Source organism: Rhincodon typus, chromosome 6 (assembly GCF_021869965.1).
Source record: "Rhincodon typus isolate 14 chromosome 6, sRhiTyp1.1, whole genome shotgun sequence".
In the NCBI taxonomy this organism is placed as follows: Eukaryota; Metazoa; Chordata; class Chondrichthyes; order Orectolobiformes; family Rhincodontidae; genus Rhincodon; species Rhincodon typus.
The window spans coordinates 20,124,944-20,142,880 of NC_063337.1; the positions used below are offsets into that span (position 1 = coordinate 20,124,944).

General features: G+C 40.3%; 1 protein-coding gene across 3 annotated transcripts in view; it reads right to left on the reverse strand.

Moving 5' to 3' along the window:
- Nucleotides 1–2,200, reverse strand: part of dnajb13 (DnaJ heat shock protein family (Hsp40) member B13) — a 43,256-nt gene extending 41,056 nt beyond the window's left edge. For all 3 annotated transcript variants that reach the window (XR_007262220.1, XM_020509782.2, XM_048597631.1), the window contains exon 1: nt 2,090–2,200. Coding sequence is in view for 2 of the 3 variants with exons in the window: in XM_020509782.2 (XP_020365371.1) it covers nt 2,090–2,157 (68 nt within the window). In the remaining variant the exon portion in view is untranslated. The remainder of the gene's footprint in view (nt 1–2,089) is intronic.
- Between the last annotated feature and the right edge of the window lie 15,737 nt (nt 2,201–17,937).

Consider the following 17,937-nt stretch of genomic DNA (forward strand, 5'->3'; position numbering starts at 1 on the left):
CCTCAACCTTTCCTCATAAGATCTGCCCTCCAGTCCAGGCAGCATTCTGGTAAATCTCCTCTGCATCCTCTCTAAAGCTTCCACATCTTTCCTACAATGTGGTGACCAGAACTGAACACAATATTCCAAGTGTGGTCTAACCAGAATTTTATAGAGTGCAGCACAACCTCACAGCTCTTAAACTCAATTCCCCTGCCAATGAAAGCCAACACACCATACGCCTCTTTACAACCTTATCAACTTGGATAGCAACTTTGAGGGATCTATGGACGTGGACCCCAAGATCCCTCTGTTCCTCCACACTGCCGAGAATCCTGACATTAACCCTGTATTCTGCATTCAAATTCAACCTTCCAAAATGAATCACTTCACACTCTTCTGGGTTGAATTCCATCTGCCACCTCTTTGCCCAGCTCTGCATTCTGTCAATGTCCTGTTGCAACCTACAACAGCCCTCCACGCTGTCCACAACTCCATCAACCTTCGTGTCATTGGCAAACTTACTAACCCCCACATTTATAAAGATCACAAAGAGCAGAGGTCCCAGAACAGATCCCTGTGGAACACCACTGGTCACCGAGCTCCAGGCTGAATACTTCCCATCTACTACCACCCTCTGTCTTCTATTGGACAGCCAGTTTTGATTCCAGACAGCCAAATTTCCCTGAATCCTATGCCTCCTTACTTTCTGAATGAGCCTACCATGTGGAACCTTATCGAATGCCTTGCTAAAATCCATATACACCACATCCACTGCACTACCTTCAACGATGTGTTTTGTCACATCCTCAAAGAATTCAATAAGACTTGTGAGGCATGACCTGCCCCTCACTTATATTGCAATAAACAAAAACAGAAATTGCTGTAGAAATTCATCACGTCTGGCAGCCTCTGTGGAGAAGATTCTGAAGAAGAATCACTGGACTTGAACTGATAACACTGTTTTCTCTTCACATATGCTGCCAAATCTCCAGCATCCACATTTCTTGTTTTATTTTACTGATTATATTGCTACTGCAAAGTAGCAGCGTGAAACAGCTAACTTTACCTGTTGCTGAAACACACAACACAGAACTATCAATCATCATTAATTGGTGTACTCACTATGGCAATATCTCTACCAATCAGCGTTTTCTTCTCAGGAGTATAACTGTTGGTTTCTACTTGAAAAAGCACCCTGGGAAAAAGACCTTGGCTATTCACCCTATCAATGCCCATCATGACTTTCTAAACCTTTATAAGGTTATCTCTGAGCCTCCGATCCTGCAGGTGAAATAGTCCTAGCCTATTCAGCCTCTCCCTACAGCTGAAACTCTCCAACCCTGGCAATATCCTTGTAAATCTTTTCTGAACCCTTTTCAAGTTTGACAACATCTTTCCCATAGCAGGGAGACCAGAATTGCACGCAGTATTCCAAAAATGGTCTAACCAATGCCCTGTACAGACACAACGTGACATCCCAACTCTAATAAAGGCAAGCCTACCAAGCACCTTCTTCACTACCCAGTCTACCTGCAACTCCACCTTCAAGGAACTGTGAAACTCCACTCCAAGGTCTCCTTGCTCGGCAATACTCCACAGGGCCCTACCATTAAGTGTATAAGTCCTGCCCTGATTTGCATTAATCAATAGCATTTGGGTTAACCAAACATACTAACGGACGTGGGGCAAAACAATGCGGTGACTTCCAGCTAACCCTGGACAATGAATACAGCAGGAGTTCCAAAATGTTTAAACATTGAATGGGGATCAGAATTTTAGTTTTAACTCCTGGAAAACCTAAAGTTAAAAGGCCCTGATTTTGTTCAAAACAAAGTTGCTGGAAAAGCTCAGCAGGTCTGGCAGCATCTGTGAAGGAAAAAACAGAGTTAACGTTTCGGGACTGGTGACCCTTTCTCAGACCATTCCTCTGATTTTGTTATTTAGACAGGGTGCACCAAATTGTCTGGCAACCAGATCTGTTACCTTAGGGGGATGGAAACAAAGCAGGCAAATTAGCCATGATCTTACTGAAATGTTGGAACAGGTTTGAGCCAAATAACCGGCTCCGGTCCCACTGTGCTTGGTAAGGACCGATAAAATCACTCACGCTTTCTTAATATCAGCGTTCGTTGCGTTCCTAATAATCCCCAGGACAGTGTAGTAATCCTGACCCATCTTCTGATCAGCGGCTTCTCACTATATTAAACTTTTGAAGGATGGTTGCTTTCCTCAATTCCTCACAAACAGGGTCTTCTTCGGCGGCGCCCGTTGCTGCGGCAACCGTGCGGTTTCACAAGATGGCGGCGGCGCCCGTGGTCGCCACGGTAACCGGCGCGTGGACCCCTGGGAATTGTAGATCCCCCGGCGGGTTATTCCGTACAAAGAAACAGTTCTGAAGAAGGGTCCAGACTCGAAACGTCAGGTTTCCTGCTCCTCTGATGCTGCCTGGCCTGCTGTGTTCATCCAGCTCTACACTTTGTTATCTCAGACTCCAGCATCGGTAGTTCCTACTATCTCTGAACTTTTTTAAAGTTGTTATTTCACAGTCCCAGGTTTTAAAATTATTTAATTTATATCATATTATATAATATGAGTGATCTTTATTTGAAGATAACACATCTGATTGCTAAACTAAATCCGGTACTTGTAAAATTTTCGTTACTTGTTTAAAAAGCCGCCTTAGTTTCAAAACTAACAAAATGGGCCAATGGTGCATTCCCTTTCTTACGACAAAAAAACATGCTTTTGAAGTTTTGGTTTTCTTAGAGATAAAAATAAATTTCTGGTTCCGTTTCTATATTGTATTTTACATGGATCTCCTCACAAGTTGGTCGGGTTCAAACAGAAATTGTCTTGTTTGAGAGATGCTTCAAAGTGACTCTCCACTAGATCCTGGCAATTTGCACGCCTACTAGCAGTTAGGTCAATACAAAAATGAACTCATTCCTGTTAAGTAGGACAGTTACAATTAGATGTTATTCTGGTACCCAGAAATTTTAAAATATTATACTTCTAGATACAAAATGCTGAAGTTCCATTCAGTGTATTTCTTACAGTTCTCCATGGGTTGGTGGATTGACATACATTGTAGCTCAGCACTTGATTATCATACAGCAGGCAGTATAGTACCCTGACCTTATCATTGGCAAAGTCCTCACTGCTCTCACAATTTTTAATATTACGTGACCTGGGACATCTTGAACAGAGTTACTGCTACCAACAAGAAAAACAGAAGTTGCTGGAAAAGCTCAGCAGGTCTGGCAGCATCTGTGAAGAAAACAACAGAGTTAACATTTCGGGTCCAGTGACCCGTCCACAGAACACTGCTACCAATCCTTCTTATTGGCCTTTGTCAAACATGCACATCACTATCATTTTTAATTTATAAATTAATTACTCTAGATTCCCTTGTCTTCACGCTTTACAGTGATATTTTGTTTTTATAAAGTAAAAAAAAAGCACTACTATCAGTCTTTCGATTAAGCAACTATTTGTAAGGAAAGAAAAAGGAAGAAAGAAACCAACATGGTGACCTAGATACAAACGGAAGACCTTCCTTTAAAGACTAGATATATTCCAAGGATGTCCAAAAATGTGCTGGTTAGTTGGATTAGCCATTGTAAATTGGGGTCATGGGATAGGTGGGATGCTCTTTGGAAGGTCACTGTAGACCTGATGGGGCAAATGGCCTCCTTCCCCACTGTGAGATCTCTATGATTCACCAAACCTATTCACCAATCCTTTCCTGCACTCGTATCACGCTCTGGTTCATGCTGTCACTCAGCTGCTGGTCTCAACTGCAGGTTGCCCTCTTGACCTACAACCTTTAGCCTCTCCCATTCAACTCTTGCTTGGAGAGTTCACTTCTTGCAGTGAATCTTCATGAATGCACTTTTGCACCAATTGTCCACCTTGAACAAAATTCCTGAGAGTATACACACTCAATCTTTGTCTCATTCTGCTGAGTCAAGGGCAACCTCTGGTAGCAATTCAAGGATTTGAGCACAGTCATTCGGATACTGAAGGTGTTTGGGGTCAGCTTCCTCCCCTCATAGGGAGTGAGGAGCCAAATTTTGGGCTCCCAACCACCAGTACTGGCTGTTCCTGCCTGGTTTGGGCTGTTTTCTCCAGGACTGAGAATAAAGGACAGATTGAATGAGATGAAAGTGGGTGACACAGCTGTTGTACTAAGTGCTGCTGGGGGAAAGACGGTGAGGTTTCCCGATAGGCAGTGCAGAGATAGTGGTACAAGCAAATTGGGTAGGTAAGAGTGAGTTGGGAAGATATTACATCAAATTGTGAGTGGTAGAGTACAAGCCTCGGTGGGAGGTGTGTGCAGTAGAAGCAGTGGAGTGAGGGAGAAGTAGCAGAGGCAGTATGGTAGGACTTACCCTGGTGGAGCGGAGAAAGTCATTGATCTTCTTCCTGCAATGTTGGGTGTTCCTCAAGATGGCTGAGACTGTCCTGATCCAGGTGATAACCTTGGACCAGGTTGGCCTGGTCTGGTGTTGTGGCCTACTCTGCCAGTCCTACGGAAAAAGTACATCCCTCCTCTGTACCATACTGTTGACCAGGCGCTCCAAGTCCCTGTCTGCAAAGCAGGGTATCAGCATCCCATACTCTCCCATATTTAAAGGTGCAGGGCAACTCCAAACTGACAGTGCTTAACTGGGTGTACAATGGCCTTTGAAAATTGAGCTGCTGTGATGCCGGGATTCCCAGGATATCCCAACAGTGATGAGAACTTCCGGCTACAACAAGTAGGGGGATTGGGCTAACATTGGATGAGAGGGGCATCATTGGGGAATGGTTGTAGTTAATGAGGTGAGTTTGGGATGACAGCATGAGAAGACCTGCTTGGCCTCCTGTAAAGAAACCTCCTAAAGAGAAGCTCAACAAAAATAACAGTTTGCCAAAGTATTTAACGTTCAGCCCAGGGTAAATACTAAGAATAAATATATTTTGTGTTTGTCCATTGTGTGATGTTTCATTGTTCTTGTATCTTAGAAAGGTGATGAAGTCTGATGAGCTTCTTAAACCAGATTAGCTTTTTGTCCCTATTATTCACTTGTGCAGTTTTAAAATTTCAGCTTCCACTACTATTTGGATAGCTGTTTCCAATATGATATCCTCTTTTGATTCTAACAGTTAAAAGAGATGTATCAGAAAGTCAGATAATAATTCTCTCACAAGGTGATTCTGGTTGTATATCACCATTATTACAAAAATCTGATGAGGTGTAAAGACCATTAATAAAATTGTCAACAGGTTCCTCAGTTAGTTGTGTTCTTCTGCTAAATCATGCTTTCTCCATTATATGATTGGTACTTAAGTAATTGTTAAATTGTCATCTATTTCTCTTCTGTTAATTTTGTCACTTTAAAACATGGTGTGCAATCAGACTCTTACAGAGTAATTTGCCTTGTTTCTTCTGTAATCCTAAACCAATTTCATATTGCACAAATTGTCTCTTCCATATAATCTAGTTAATTTCCTAATTTGAAGGATTTGTGATTTTGGAAGTTTAATATCTTTCTTCCTTCTCAGTGTATTTAACTTCTGCTGCTTCTCTTATTTGAATAATTTTGTTTGGAAGTTGTTACAAGGAATTCTTTTTTGTAAATGTAACTGATTTTACTTTTCATTGGAACTGATTGTAAAAGTTAAAACATTGTGTTAAATGTTCAGTCTCCTTAAGCAGGTCCTTCAAATGTGTCAGTATTTTCTTTAATTACTATATAATGAAGATGAATTGCCAATAAAGGATTATCCTCAGTTTTGCTGTCTTTATAAAGAGTTTGAGTTCTCTCTTTACGTTTTGCTTTTCAGAAATCTTCCTTAAATTCTGTTCATTAAAGTTGAAAAGTTATAGTTGTCAGTGCTATAGAGGTTACATTCCCTGTCATCTCTGGGTTTTTTGTATCGTCTCACATTGAAAAAATGGTCTTACATGGGAACATAGGACAGGTGTAGGCCATTCAGCCATTCAAGCCTGTTCCATCATTCATTGAGATCATGGCTGATCTTTGCACTAACTTCATATACTTGCCTTTTCTCCATGTACCTTAATACTTTAATACCTTTGCTTAACAAAAAAAAAAAATCTCTCTGAGATTTAAAACTAACAACTGATCTAGCATCAACAACTACTTGTGGCAGAGTTTCAAACCTTTGTTAGTTGAAGCACTTTCTGACATTTTTCCTGAACAGTTTGGCCCTAATTGTCAGATTATATCCTTTAGTTCTAGAATCCCCAACCAGTAGAAATAATTTATCTTTATCTGTTACTATCTTGAAGACATTGATCAGATCACCCCTTAGCCTGCTTAATTCTGGAGAAAACAGGCCTAATTGGTATAATCTCTCCTCATAACTAAAGCTCTGAAGTCCAGGGATCATTTTGTAAACCTACATTGTACTCTCTCTGAGGCTAATATATCCGTCCTAAAGCATTGTATTTCAAGACAATAATTTCAATTGAATAAGAATTTTTTCTGATTTCAATTTTTCCATTTTCATTCGTCAATATATACTGCTATTTTTGTTATTCTCTTCATGAGTTTGTATTTTCGTAACAAAGATTTTTCCTGATTTTTTAAACAATTAAAACCATGCTCATTTGCTTAACACAGCATTTTAAGTCTTCTTTTAGCTTTTCATCTTAGAATTTCCTTTTTAAGTACAGCATTTTATACTGTTCTCTAATGGATCCAACTCATATCTGGTGTGAAATATCGGCCTCTGTATCCTGGTATTCTGATTTCTCTGTGAGATATTGTTTGGTCTTGTTGGAAAGTGGGTTCCCTTTAAAATTGAATTTTTTCCAGTAATTCCCATGTAGCATATGATCTTATTTAACTGGTTATAGCAGTTACTTGCTTTCTCTAAACATGAACAATTTCTCATCAATAAGACAAAAGGAAGGTGACAATAAACACCACCAAGGCCATGATGTTCTATTTGGTTACGTCATTTGGCACCCTATTATCAATACAGTGATTAGAAAAATAAAAGTTTTGTTCTCAAAAAGAACAAAAGCTAACCTTCAGATGAAGGTGGGCAAGTGGGGAACAGTTATGTTGATGTCTTGAGTCACAGTCATGTGTCCACTTGTTTGATGATTGAAATGAGTGATTAACATCGTCTAAGCTACCAACATGTATATCAAAAAGTGCTCAGGATCAGAGGGCTGTTCTCAACAGGTAGTGCTTGTCAGGGAGCTGTCTTCTTCAGATGGGATATGAACCAGAGAAGATTGAGGAAAGACCCAGGGAAATGCTCCCTAACATTTCAGCTACAGCGCAGGAAGCTGCCGTCACAACTATAATGAGATTATCACATGGTGTGCTGACAGCGGGTTCACCCTCAGGTATCAGTGAACCACCTTATTGTCATGGTTGTATTTTTTTTTTCCAAATAACTAATGTATCATATCTAGACTGCTGCTTCTCAACAAACTTAATAAACTATCTGAAGATTCCTTACGAATAATCTACTATCTGTATAAGGCAAATGTATTGAAAAACCTGCCAAAATCGTAAAGACTTCACCAGCTTTTGATTTCAATGTTCATAGCTGATTTGAGGTTTTACAGACATGCTCACAGTGGTTATGGTTCCTTCAGCTTTTTTATTGCAAGCAGCTATTTCCACAGAAGGTGGCAGGCACTGCGTGTTTTTAAGCTGCTGGATATTTTGAGACATATTCTCAATTGTCTGCATGGGGTTTTTCTTCCTGCTGTTTCTTCTTGGGTGGCAGTGGATTCTGTAGGACTGAATTTTTTTTTCAGACTACCATGTGTTCAGTCAAAAACCATACCACTGTGATGGAAGATGTCATCAACATTGTGATCAAGCAGCACTTGTTTAGCAATGACTTGGGTTCTCAGGAAGAATTTATTAGTTAGGCCACAGAGCACGCAGTTCTGGTCACTGCACTAGAGAGGGTGCAGAATGATGTTGCCTGGATTGGCGTGTTTCAGCTCTGAAGACAGCCTGGAAGGGCTGGGGTTGCTTTCTTTCAAATATCGAAGGCTGAAGGGGGACTTGATTTAGGTGTACAAAATTATGAGGGGCATGGACAGTATTGATAGGAAGAAATATTTCCCCTTCCTAGATAAGTTAATAACTAGGGACTATAGATATAAGGAAAAGGGCGGGGGGGGGGGGTCTAAGAGGATATTTGAGGAAATGTACTTTAACCCAGAGGGTAGGGAGTATCTGGAACTCATTGCTTGTAAGGTTGATTTGGACAGAAACCTTCACAGCATTTAAGAAGTTCTGTGATAAACATTTGAGATGCATAACATAATGGGCTATGGCCAAGTGCTAAGATGTAGGATTAGTGTAGGTTATTACTTGATCAGTGCAGGTATGATGGGCCAAAGGGCCTCTTTCTATGCTGGAAATCTCTGTAACTCTATTTACATTACACTACATCTGCCAAGTATTTGCCCACTCACTCAACCTGTTCAAACAGACTTGAAGCCTTTTTACATCTACCTCATGACTCACAGTCCCACGCTGTTTTGTGTCCTCAGCAAATTGGAAATATCAAATTTAATTCCCTCATTTAATCAATGACATATACCGTAAATAACTAAAGCCCAGGAATTGATCCCCGTTGCACATTCCTTTCACTCGAAAAAGGCCTCATTTATTCCTATTATTTCCTGTCTGCTAACAATTCCCATCTATACCATCAGCATTCCTTCTAATTTATTTTTCATTCAGCACAGACTCCGAGGTTCATGCGCAGCAACGATTTCTAGAACCAGAAGTCAATTCTGTGATCTACGTTGGCATGCTGATTGCCATGCACAGAACGTCAGAGTGACTGCACACGCAGCTTAGAGGAAACATTGGATATTACGTCCAAAATTGTGTCTTTTAATTTTGCACACTTACCTCTTTTGTGGGAGTTATCAAAAGCTTTCTGAAAATCCAAATAACTCACCACATCTGCTGGTCCTCCCTTGTCTATTCTACTAGTTACCTCAATGATCTCCAGTTTTTTGAAATTTCAGTAGTTTCATCAAACAAAATTTACCCTTCATAAAACCATGTTGACTGTGTCCAATTTGTTTATGTTTTCTCAGCGTCCTGTTATTACATCCTGGAATAGACCCAAACATTTTCCCTTTTACTGATATTAGGCTGACGGTTCTATTATTTCCTGTTTCCTCCCTCTCTCCTTTTTTAAATAGTAGGGTTACATTTGCCACCCTCCAATCTTCAGGGACTACTCTAGAATCTACAGAATTTTGGAATGGCAATTAACACATTCACTATTTTCATGTAACATGACTATACCATTATACAATCCATCATTGGGATGCAAAGTGACAAATCCGAAGCAGGAACCCTAAGCCTAAACAAGGGAAACTACAAAAGTATGAGATATTAGTTGGCTATGATAGACTGGATAACTTCATTAAAAGAATAATGGTAGGCAACAGCTAATATTTAAAGAGCCGACATAATACACGCATAAATTATCAGGCCGCAAGGATTTATCAGATTCAGTTTCAATAACTTCTCCAGCATTTTACTAGTTTCATTCAAATCCTCCTTCTCACCAATCACTTGGCTCCTGAGTATTTTTGGAAAGCTATTTATGCTTCCTTCCATTAAGACAAAACTAAAGTAGTTGAATTGCTCCTCATTTCCTTATTCTCCATTATCAATTCTCCTGTTTTGCACTTGTCTTCACTGATCTTTTTCTTTACACATAGTTATAGAAGTTTTTATGATTCAATTTTCTGATTCTTGAAAGTTTCCTCTCATATTCTGTTTTACCCCTCTTCATCAATATCTTGGTAGTCCTTTGCTGAATTCTAAACTGATCACAATCCTGAGGTTTGTTAACTTTTCTAGCAATTTTATGTGACTCCTCCTTCATTCTAATACTGTCCTTCATTTCATTTCTTAGCCATGGTATGGACACTTATTCTGTTGTGTTTTTGCACCAAAAGGAAATGTATAACTGTTGAGATGCATGTATTGGCTCCTTAAATATTAGCCTATTCACCATCATTCTTTTAATTAAGTTGCCCAATCTATCATAGCCAACTAATGTCTCATGCCTTTGTAGTTTCCTTTGTTTTGATTAATGACCCTAGTTTCAGATTTGGACCACATCGCTTTCCATCCCAATGACATTTCTATAAAATTATAGTCTTTCTTTCCTAAAGGACTGTCACAACAAGATTATTGATAACCACTTCTCATTGCAAAAACTAAATCTAGGATAAACTGTTCTGTGGTTGGCTCTTCAAAGTACTCGTTTGAAAAAAAATCATACAAACTCCAGGAATTCATTCACCACAATGTTATTGCTAATACGGTTTGCCCAGTCTATATGTAGATTAAAATCACCCATATTTACTGTAGCACCCTTGTTCATGGATCTCTAATTTCCTATTCATGCCATCTCCTACCTTATCGCTAGTGTTTGGAGACAACCATTTTATGTGCCTGTCTTTGACTTGTTTCTGAGCTTCCCGCTGTACCCTCTCAGCTTAGCTTCTTGCATTTCATAAATTCTCTTTTGAACTCACACTCATTTCTCACAGGTTGTTATTGGTTTCCAGTACATCATTCCCTGTCTTTAACAATATAGTATTAATTTACCTCCACATTTCACTGATTTGCTGTCTGAATTCAGCACTGCCATCTTTTCCTCTATCAAGTTCCGCTAATTGGAGCACATACAATTGAAGTTTTGACTTGAGGTTTAGGACCTCTTGGCTGGCTCCTTGGCTGACACATCCACATGCTTTTTTGAACATGCCGCATCATCCTGCTCAGCATTTAATTTTTCCAGATCAGCACCTTTACTCTTGTTCTAAATTTTAACTTTGGAGTGCTGTAAGTTCCTGGAAATATGTAGTACTGGAGAATAACAACCAGTAAGAAATGATTGAGAGTTAATTCTATTGTGTCTTCTATATTCTCATCTAAATCATTTATATAAAATGACAAACCATTGAGCTTTCCACAATCTTTGCTATTTGACCCATAAGTCAGATAGTTCTTTCTGTTTGAGAACTCATCTAGTCTTCCACAGCTTTTGCAATCCTTCTGTCTGACTGGTGTGCATTGACTCTGCTGCCTTTCTCTCGACTTAACTGAAATCTATAAGTTTAGGTAATGCATAATAGTGGATCCAGTGAGTTGACGTTGGCTAGAGATACGTGCTACATTTTTCAAATCATTTTTTTTTCCGCTGGCCTTCTACTGTCATCCTCAAATCTCGCAAATATTACACAAGTTCACCAATTTCCCATGATGTAACTTTTCTCCTCACCAGTGCCTTCTAGAACGTCAGTCTGCACTTTTGTTTAAACTTCTCAAATGCCCAAGCTGCTTTGTCCTAGATAATTTTGAGCTTCTTGAATGATTTGGAAATGCAGTCAAACTGCACTGCTTCTTTTAGATGTTTGAAAGGCTTTGGGGAGTCAGGAGATGGATTACTCATGGCAGTATTCCCAGCCTCTAATCCTTTCACATACCTATAATGGCAAGCTTCCTTATTTATAAATATAACAATAGAGAATACTGAAAATACCCTGTAGAAAGAGTTAATGTGATTTGATGAAAGGTCATTGATCAGAATCATCCAATATTGTTTCTCTTTCCACAGATGCTGCCTAATCTGCTGAGTATTTCCAGCAGTACCTGTCTTTTCTTTGTCAAATTTTCAGTGTCTGCAGTGTTTTGCATTTGTATAAACATAGGTAAGGTATAAACCTGTCAAAGGTCCTTTTGAGATCATCTGACAGATTTGACAAAGCACCTTTGCAAATTAAGAGTGATGGGTTTCCTAAAATGCAGATTGACCATTTTTTTGTGAGAAGTCCTTTCTGTCACGTGTGTGCTGTCAATTCCAAAAAATTGCACTGAACATGTATTAGCAGATATCTTGAAATCTGGACTTGAGTGTGCAGATCTGGTCAGCAGATGTTTTTACAAAAAAGTTAGAAGTAGAAAACTCCCACCTTTAAATTAAGGAGTCAGTTGCTTCACACTGTGTGCGCGAAAATGGAGGTTGTTCAGAAAGCCTAAATTCTCTAAATTGTTTTCTTCATTAAAAATATCGACATAACAAATGGCTAGCAAGATTTAGAGATCATTTAGTTTTACTTTAATTAGAAAGATTTTGCACAATCATTATTTCTTTTATCTTTTAGAGGAAAGGACAGTAATTACCTTGCAGTAACTAGCGAGACATTGCTCCCAAGATGCTGAATGGTAAAATGCTTAAAACATTAAAGCAGAGTTAACTGCAAGCCACGTCTACCTTTTTACCATTGTTCTTATGTATGGCCCCTTAAATGTAGATCCTTCAACTTTTTATCTGCTTCTCCCACCCTGTACTATTCTCCTATCAGTTAAAAAAAAATGACATTTATTTAAGTAAAACAAACTACCAACTTTCTTAAAAAGAAGAGAGAAAACAGGGAGCTGCAGATCAGTGCTACTTCTGATACTTGAGCAACTTTGTGGTTCTGATTTGTTTATCAACCTGCCAGAAAGCCATGAAGTTTCCCAATGATCAGTAGCAGGAATTAATAATGGCAGAACTGCAGCAAATTTCAGGTGAGTGCACTAGGTTAAAATGCGGGTCAAAAGTGGTAAGTGAGATTCCTAGAATCATTTTAGATTTTGGACAGAATGCAAAATTAACATTTCAGGTCCATTGATGCTTCTTCAGAACTTTTCAAAATGTTGCTTTCTCTCCACAAATGCTGCCAGACCTGCTGAGATTCTCCAAGAATCTATCTCTACCTTAAAAATATTGAGTGATCCCACCTCCACCACCTTCTGAGACAGAGTTCCACATTCACACAGCCCATTTTCTTGTGAGAAGTCCTTTCTGTCACGTGTGTGCTGTCAATTCCAAAAAATTGCACTGAACATGTCTCACGTCTCTGCCCAAAAAGGGCAGACAGATTCTCCTGTCTTTTCCACTGACATCAATATTGTCCTTTTGTCGACTTGCCAATTATCGCATTCTGTCTTGGTGTTTTTGAGAGGTTTGTTTGGAAGTATCTAGATATGGTGACAAAGTTGTGTTGCATAGTAGACATTGAAAATGTACTGTAGTGAGCAGCAACAGTCTTTCTCCTCTGGCCCTTTACAAGTTGTAAAGCACAGAGACACCCAAAGACTCAAAGACTTCTCAATGACAATGAAGATCTACATCAAACAATCATTCCACTTCATTGCTCAATAGTCAGTTGGTCTGTCTACCCTATGATGTTATGGAGTAAAAAGATTCCAATTATACACGTTCATGAAATATTTACTTGGAATAATATGGACTTGGAAAAGATCCAGCAACTTCAGGCTGGGCATCCGTGAGGGGCTGTGGGCCATCAAGCAGCAGAATTGTACTCAAACACAAACACAATCTGCAACCTCATGGCCTGGCATATCCTCTACTGCAGCATTACTGTCAAACTAGGGGATCAACCTTGTTCAATGGAGAATGCAGGAGAGCATGCCAGGAAAAGCACCAGGCATACCTGAAAATGATGCATCAACCTAGTGAAGCTACTAAACAGGACTACTTGTGTGCCAAAAGAATAAGCAGCAAGTGATTGATACAGCTAAGCAATTCTGCAACCAGTGAATCAGATCTAAGTTCTGCAGTCCTGCCAAATCCAGTCATGACAATTAAACAAATCAACAGAGAGGGAGGCTACACAAATACCCCCATCCTCAATGATCAGAGAGTGTAGTACATCAGTGCAAAAGTTAAGCATTTACCACAACCATTAGCTTGAAGTGCCTAGTGGATGATCCATCTCAGTGTCTGCTGGAGGTCCCCACCAACACAGATGTCAGCCATTCAAATGTCTTGCAGGCATTCATGATCAAAGGACTGGCACATCAGAGACTGTCGTCATTTCATCCAGAGACCAAAAGGATGTCCTCATTACCAAAATGATGACCAGTGCAGACACACCCCCCCAGCTCAATCACTCCTCAATGTCCATCAAATGCCACCAGAAGCAGCTGAAGACAAAGAACCAATTCAGAAAGCAGCTTCAAGGGCCAAAATCTTCAAAGAGTTAATTTTAATGGAGTGGAGAAAATCTGTAAAGAGCTGAAGACAGTCATCATTTCATGCTGTGAAGAAACAAGACCAAGAAACACCAGGACTGGTCAATGACAATGACCATATTATCCAAGGGCTCATCAACAAGCATTTCCAACAGAGTGAAATCACCAGTGAGGCAAACAGAACTCAAAGTCTAAAGGTAGAATTACAAAGAAAAACAAGGGAAATCAAGAACTAATGGTAGACTGAGAATGCTGAGCTGCAACTCCTTGCTGACAAGCAGGATACCCAGGGTTTCTTCAGTGTCACAGAGGCAATATTCAGACTCAGCGTCCTTGGCCTCAAGCTGGTATGGAACATGGACAGTACCCTTTTGAGAGACAGGGAAAACATCAGCCTCTAATGGAGAGAACACCACAAAGAACTCCTAAACCATGATATAATCGTAGATGAAGAAATCCTCAAATTGCCCAGGAAAGATGATCTTAGATGCCCACTTAGTTGAACCACTCAGACAGCAGTTGAAGTCACCATTAGACACATGAAGAATGGAAAAGCCACAGGAGTAGATGGGATTCTGGGGAAACTTGTCAAAACTGGAGGAGCAGAGCTGACCTACCATCTCCATGAATTGTTCCTGAAAATCTGGGACAAAAGAAGAAATATCCGACAATCTCAGGTCACTGCAATCACCACCATTTCCAAGAAAGGAGACACAATAACTTTGGAACTTACTGAGGAATCTCATTACTCTCCATTGCCAGGAAGCTCATTTTCCGAATCCTCAATAGGTGCCTTTTCCCAGCCTCAGAGGACATCTTTGCTGAAAGTCAGTGTGGCCTCCAAATTGTGGAACTATGGACATGATTTTCACTGTTTGGCAACTCCAACAGAACAACACCAACCACTCTACATGGCCTTCATTGATCTGACCAAAGCTTTGACTCAATCAGGAAGTGCTATGGAAGACTGTCAAAGGCCGGCTGTCCAGCCAAATTCATCAATATCCTCCATCTCCTCCACAACAAGATGTATGTGACAATCTTCACCAATAGTGATATGACAATCATTTGAGGTTAAGACAGGAGTCAAACAGAGATGAGTCATCACCCCCATTCTTCTCTCCATCTTCATCAATACCATTCTTCACATTGTCCTCACCACTTGTTCTTGACAGTGTCTACAGGATGGATGGAGAAACCTTCTACGTCAACAGGTTGATACCATTTTCTTCTTGGATTTCAATGTCACTTGTGAAACCCCAGTGCGCAGATGACAATGTCATCTCCGCTCTCTCAGAAGAGAATCTTCAAGCCTCACTTAATGCGTTCACAGAAGCATACCGAAGAATTGGTCTCAATCTCAACAACTCCTTTACCAACCCATCCAAGGACAAGTTCCAGTGCATCAAGATTAAGAGGGAAATCCACCCAAACATGGAACATTTCCTCCCTGACATTGGATGCAGTATCCACACCAATCTGTGAGCAACATCTTCGGACATCTACGATGAGAGTCTTTGATACCAAGGTCTCTGGTACCAAGATCCTTGTGTATAAGGCAGCTATCCTTCTGACTCTTCTCTCTGAGTCCAGAAGTTGGACTATGTATAGATATCACCTCAAGGCCCTGGAGATGTATCTTCATTAGTGTTTGAGACAGATTCTCCACATCAACTAAAAAGGTTAGATGTACTAACATCAGCATTCTGAATGAGTCAATAGCACCAGCATCAAGGCCATGATAATCCAAAACCAATAGGATAGGAACAGTGGTTAGCACTGCTGCCTCACAGTGCCAGTCACCCAGTTCAATTCCAGCTCGGTCAACCGTCTGTGTGGAGATTTCATATTCTCCTTGCGGTTCATTCGGGTGCTCTGGTTTTCTCCCACAGCCCAAAGATGTGCAGGTTAGGTGGACTGACTATGCTAAATCGTCCCATAGTGTCCAGGGATGTGTGGGCTAGGTAAATTAGGCATGGGAAATGCAAGGTTGCAGGAATAGGGTAAGAGAGAGTGCGTCTGGGTGGGAAGCTCTTCAGAGAGTTGGTGTAAACTCGTTGGGCCAAATGGCCCGCTTCCACACAGTAGGAATTCTATGATTCGAACTGCTGGGCTGGTCACGTGCTTAGGATGCTTGGGTTTGGATTGCCAAAGAAAATCATCTTCGTCCAATTCAAGGAAGGCACTTGAATGAGAGGACTAAGGAAACATTTCAAAAGACTCCCTGAAGGTTTCTGCCAAGGAAGCTACATATGGGAGACCCTGGTTCAGAAGAAATCAACTTGGAGCAAACTCCTGTACAAAGGGACACAATTCTTCAAGAACACATCAGCAACAGAAAGTATGGAAAATGAACTGTAGAAAGGAATGTCAGCAATCTTAAGGCCAAGGATCAATCCCACTTTCTGGAAATACCTACCAAATGCGTGGTCAGAGTTGTGGTTCCAGAATTGGGCTCAGCAACATACAAAGAATTTTATGGAAGAATCTAGAACTAGAGCTTACAGTGGGAAAACAAAAGGGTGGTTAATTTAACAATAATACTTTTCTCAGAGGGTTGAGCATCGTTGGAATTCCTCTCCCTCAAAGGAGGAGAAGGAAAGCAAAACCTTTGAATACTTTTTAAGGCAGAGGTAGACAGATTCTTCTTAAACATAAAAATGACAGCAAGAGTAGGCCAGTTGGCCCTTCAAGCCTACTCTGCCATTCAGAATGCTGATCATCCAAAGGTGGGAATGTGGAATAATCAGATCACCCATGGTCTTATTGAATGGCACAGAAAGCTCAAGGGGCCAAGTGACCTACTCCTGCTCCTAAATAGTATGTGAAAAGACTTGAACTGTTTTTAAAGTGGGGTGACAGGAACATCTTTCCAAGAGGTGTGCAATACAAATAAATAGCATTGAGTTCAGTGAAAGGTTATTGGGTGTGCATCTATGGAGTCAGTGATTACAATATTTAGTGTGGAGGACAGGTATCAGCTTCAAAGAGCAGCTTACTTCTTCATATTAGTCCTATCAAGACAATATTGATTTTATACCTCAATGTATGTAAACTTACCGCAAATGGACAGAAAGCCATTATCTGTTCTGACAGCCCTGTCCAGGAATATTTTGCCTGACAACTCTACCTCAAAACTAGCATCACTGATAAGAAAATATTTTTATAATAAAGAACTTGAAAACTATTTTGTTTACTTGTTTAAACCATTCCCAAGCAAATATGCCAAAAAATTTTATGTGGTTTTATAGATTTCAAACATGAGGTTATAATGAGGTTAATGAGTAGACAAAAGATGGGGAATTATAGACCGGTTAGCTTAACCTCTGTAGTGGGGAAGATGCTTGAGTCTATTATCAAGGAAGAAATAGCAAGGCATCTTGATAGAAATTGTCCTGTTGGGCAAACGCAGCATGGGTTCATGAAGGGCAGGTCATGCTTGACAAATCTTTTGGAATTCTATGAAGACATTACGAGCAAGGTGGACAAAGGGGACCCAGTGGATGTGGTGTACCTAGATTTCCAAAAGGCCTTTGACAAGGTGCCGCACAAGAGGCTACTGCATAAGATAAGGATGCATGACATTAAGGGTAAAGTATTAGCATGGATAGAGGATTGGTTGACTAACAGGAAGCAAAGAGTGGGGATAAATGAGTGCTATTCTAGCTGGCAGTCAGTGACTAGTGGTGTGCCTCAGGTATCGGTGTTGGGACCACAATTATTTACAATTTATATAGATGATTTGGAGTTGGGGACCACGTGTAGGGTGTCAAAGTTTGCAGATGACACTAAGATGAGTGGCAAAGCAAAGTGTGCAGAGGACTGTGAAACTTTGCAGAGGAACATAGATACGTTGAGTGAGTGGGCAAAGGTCTGGCAGATGGAA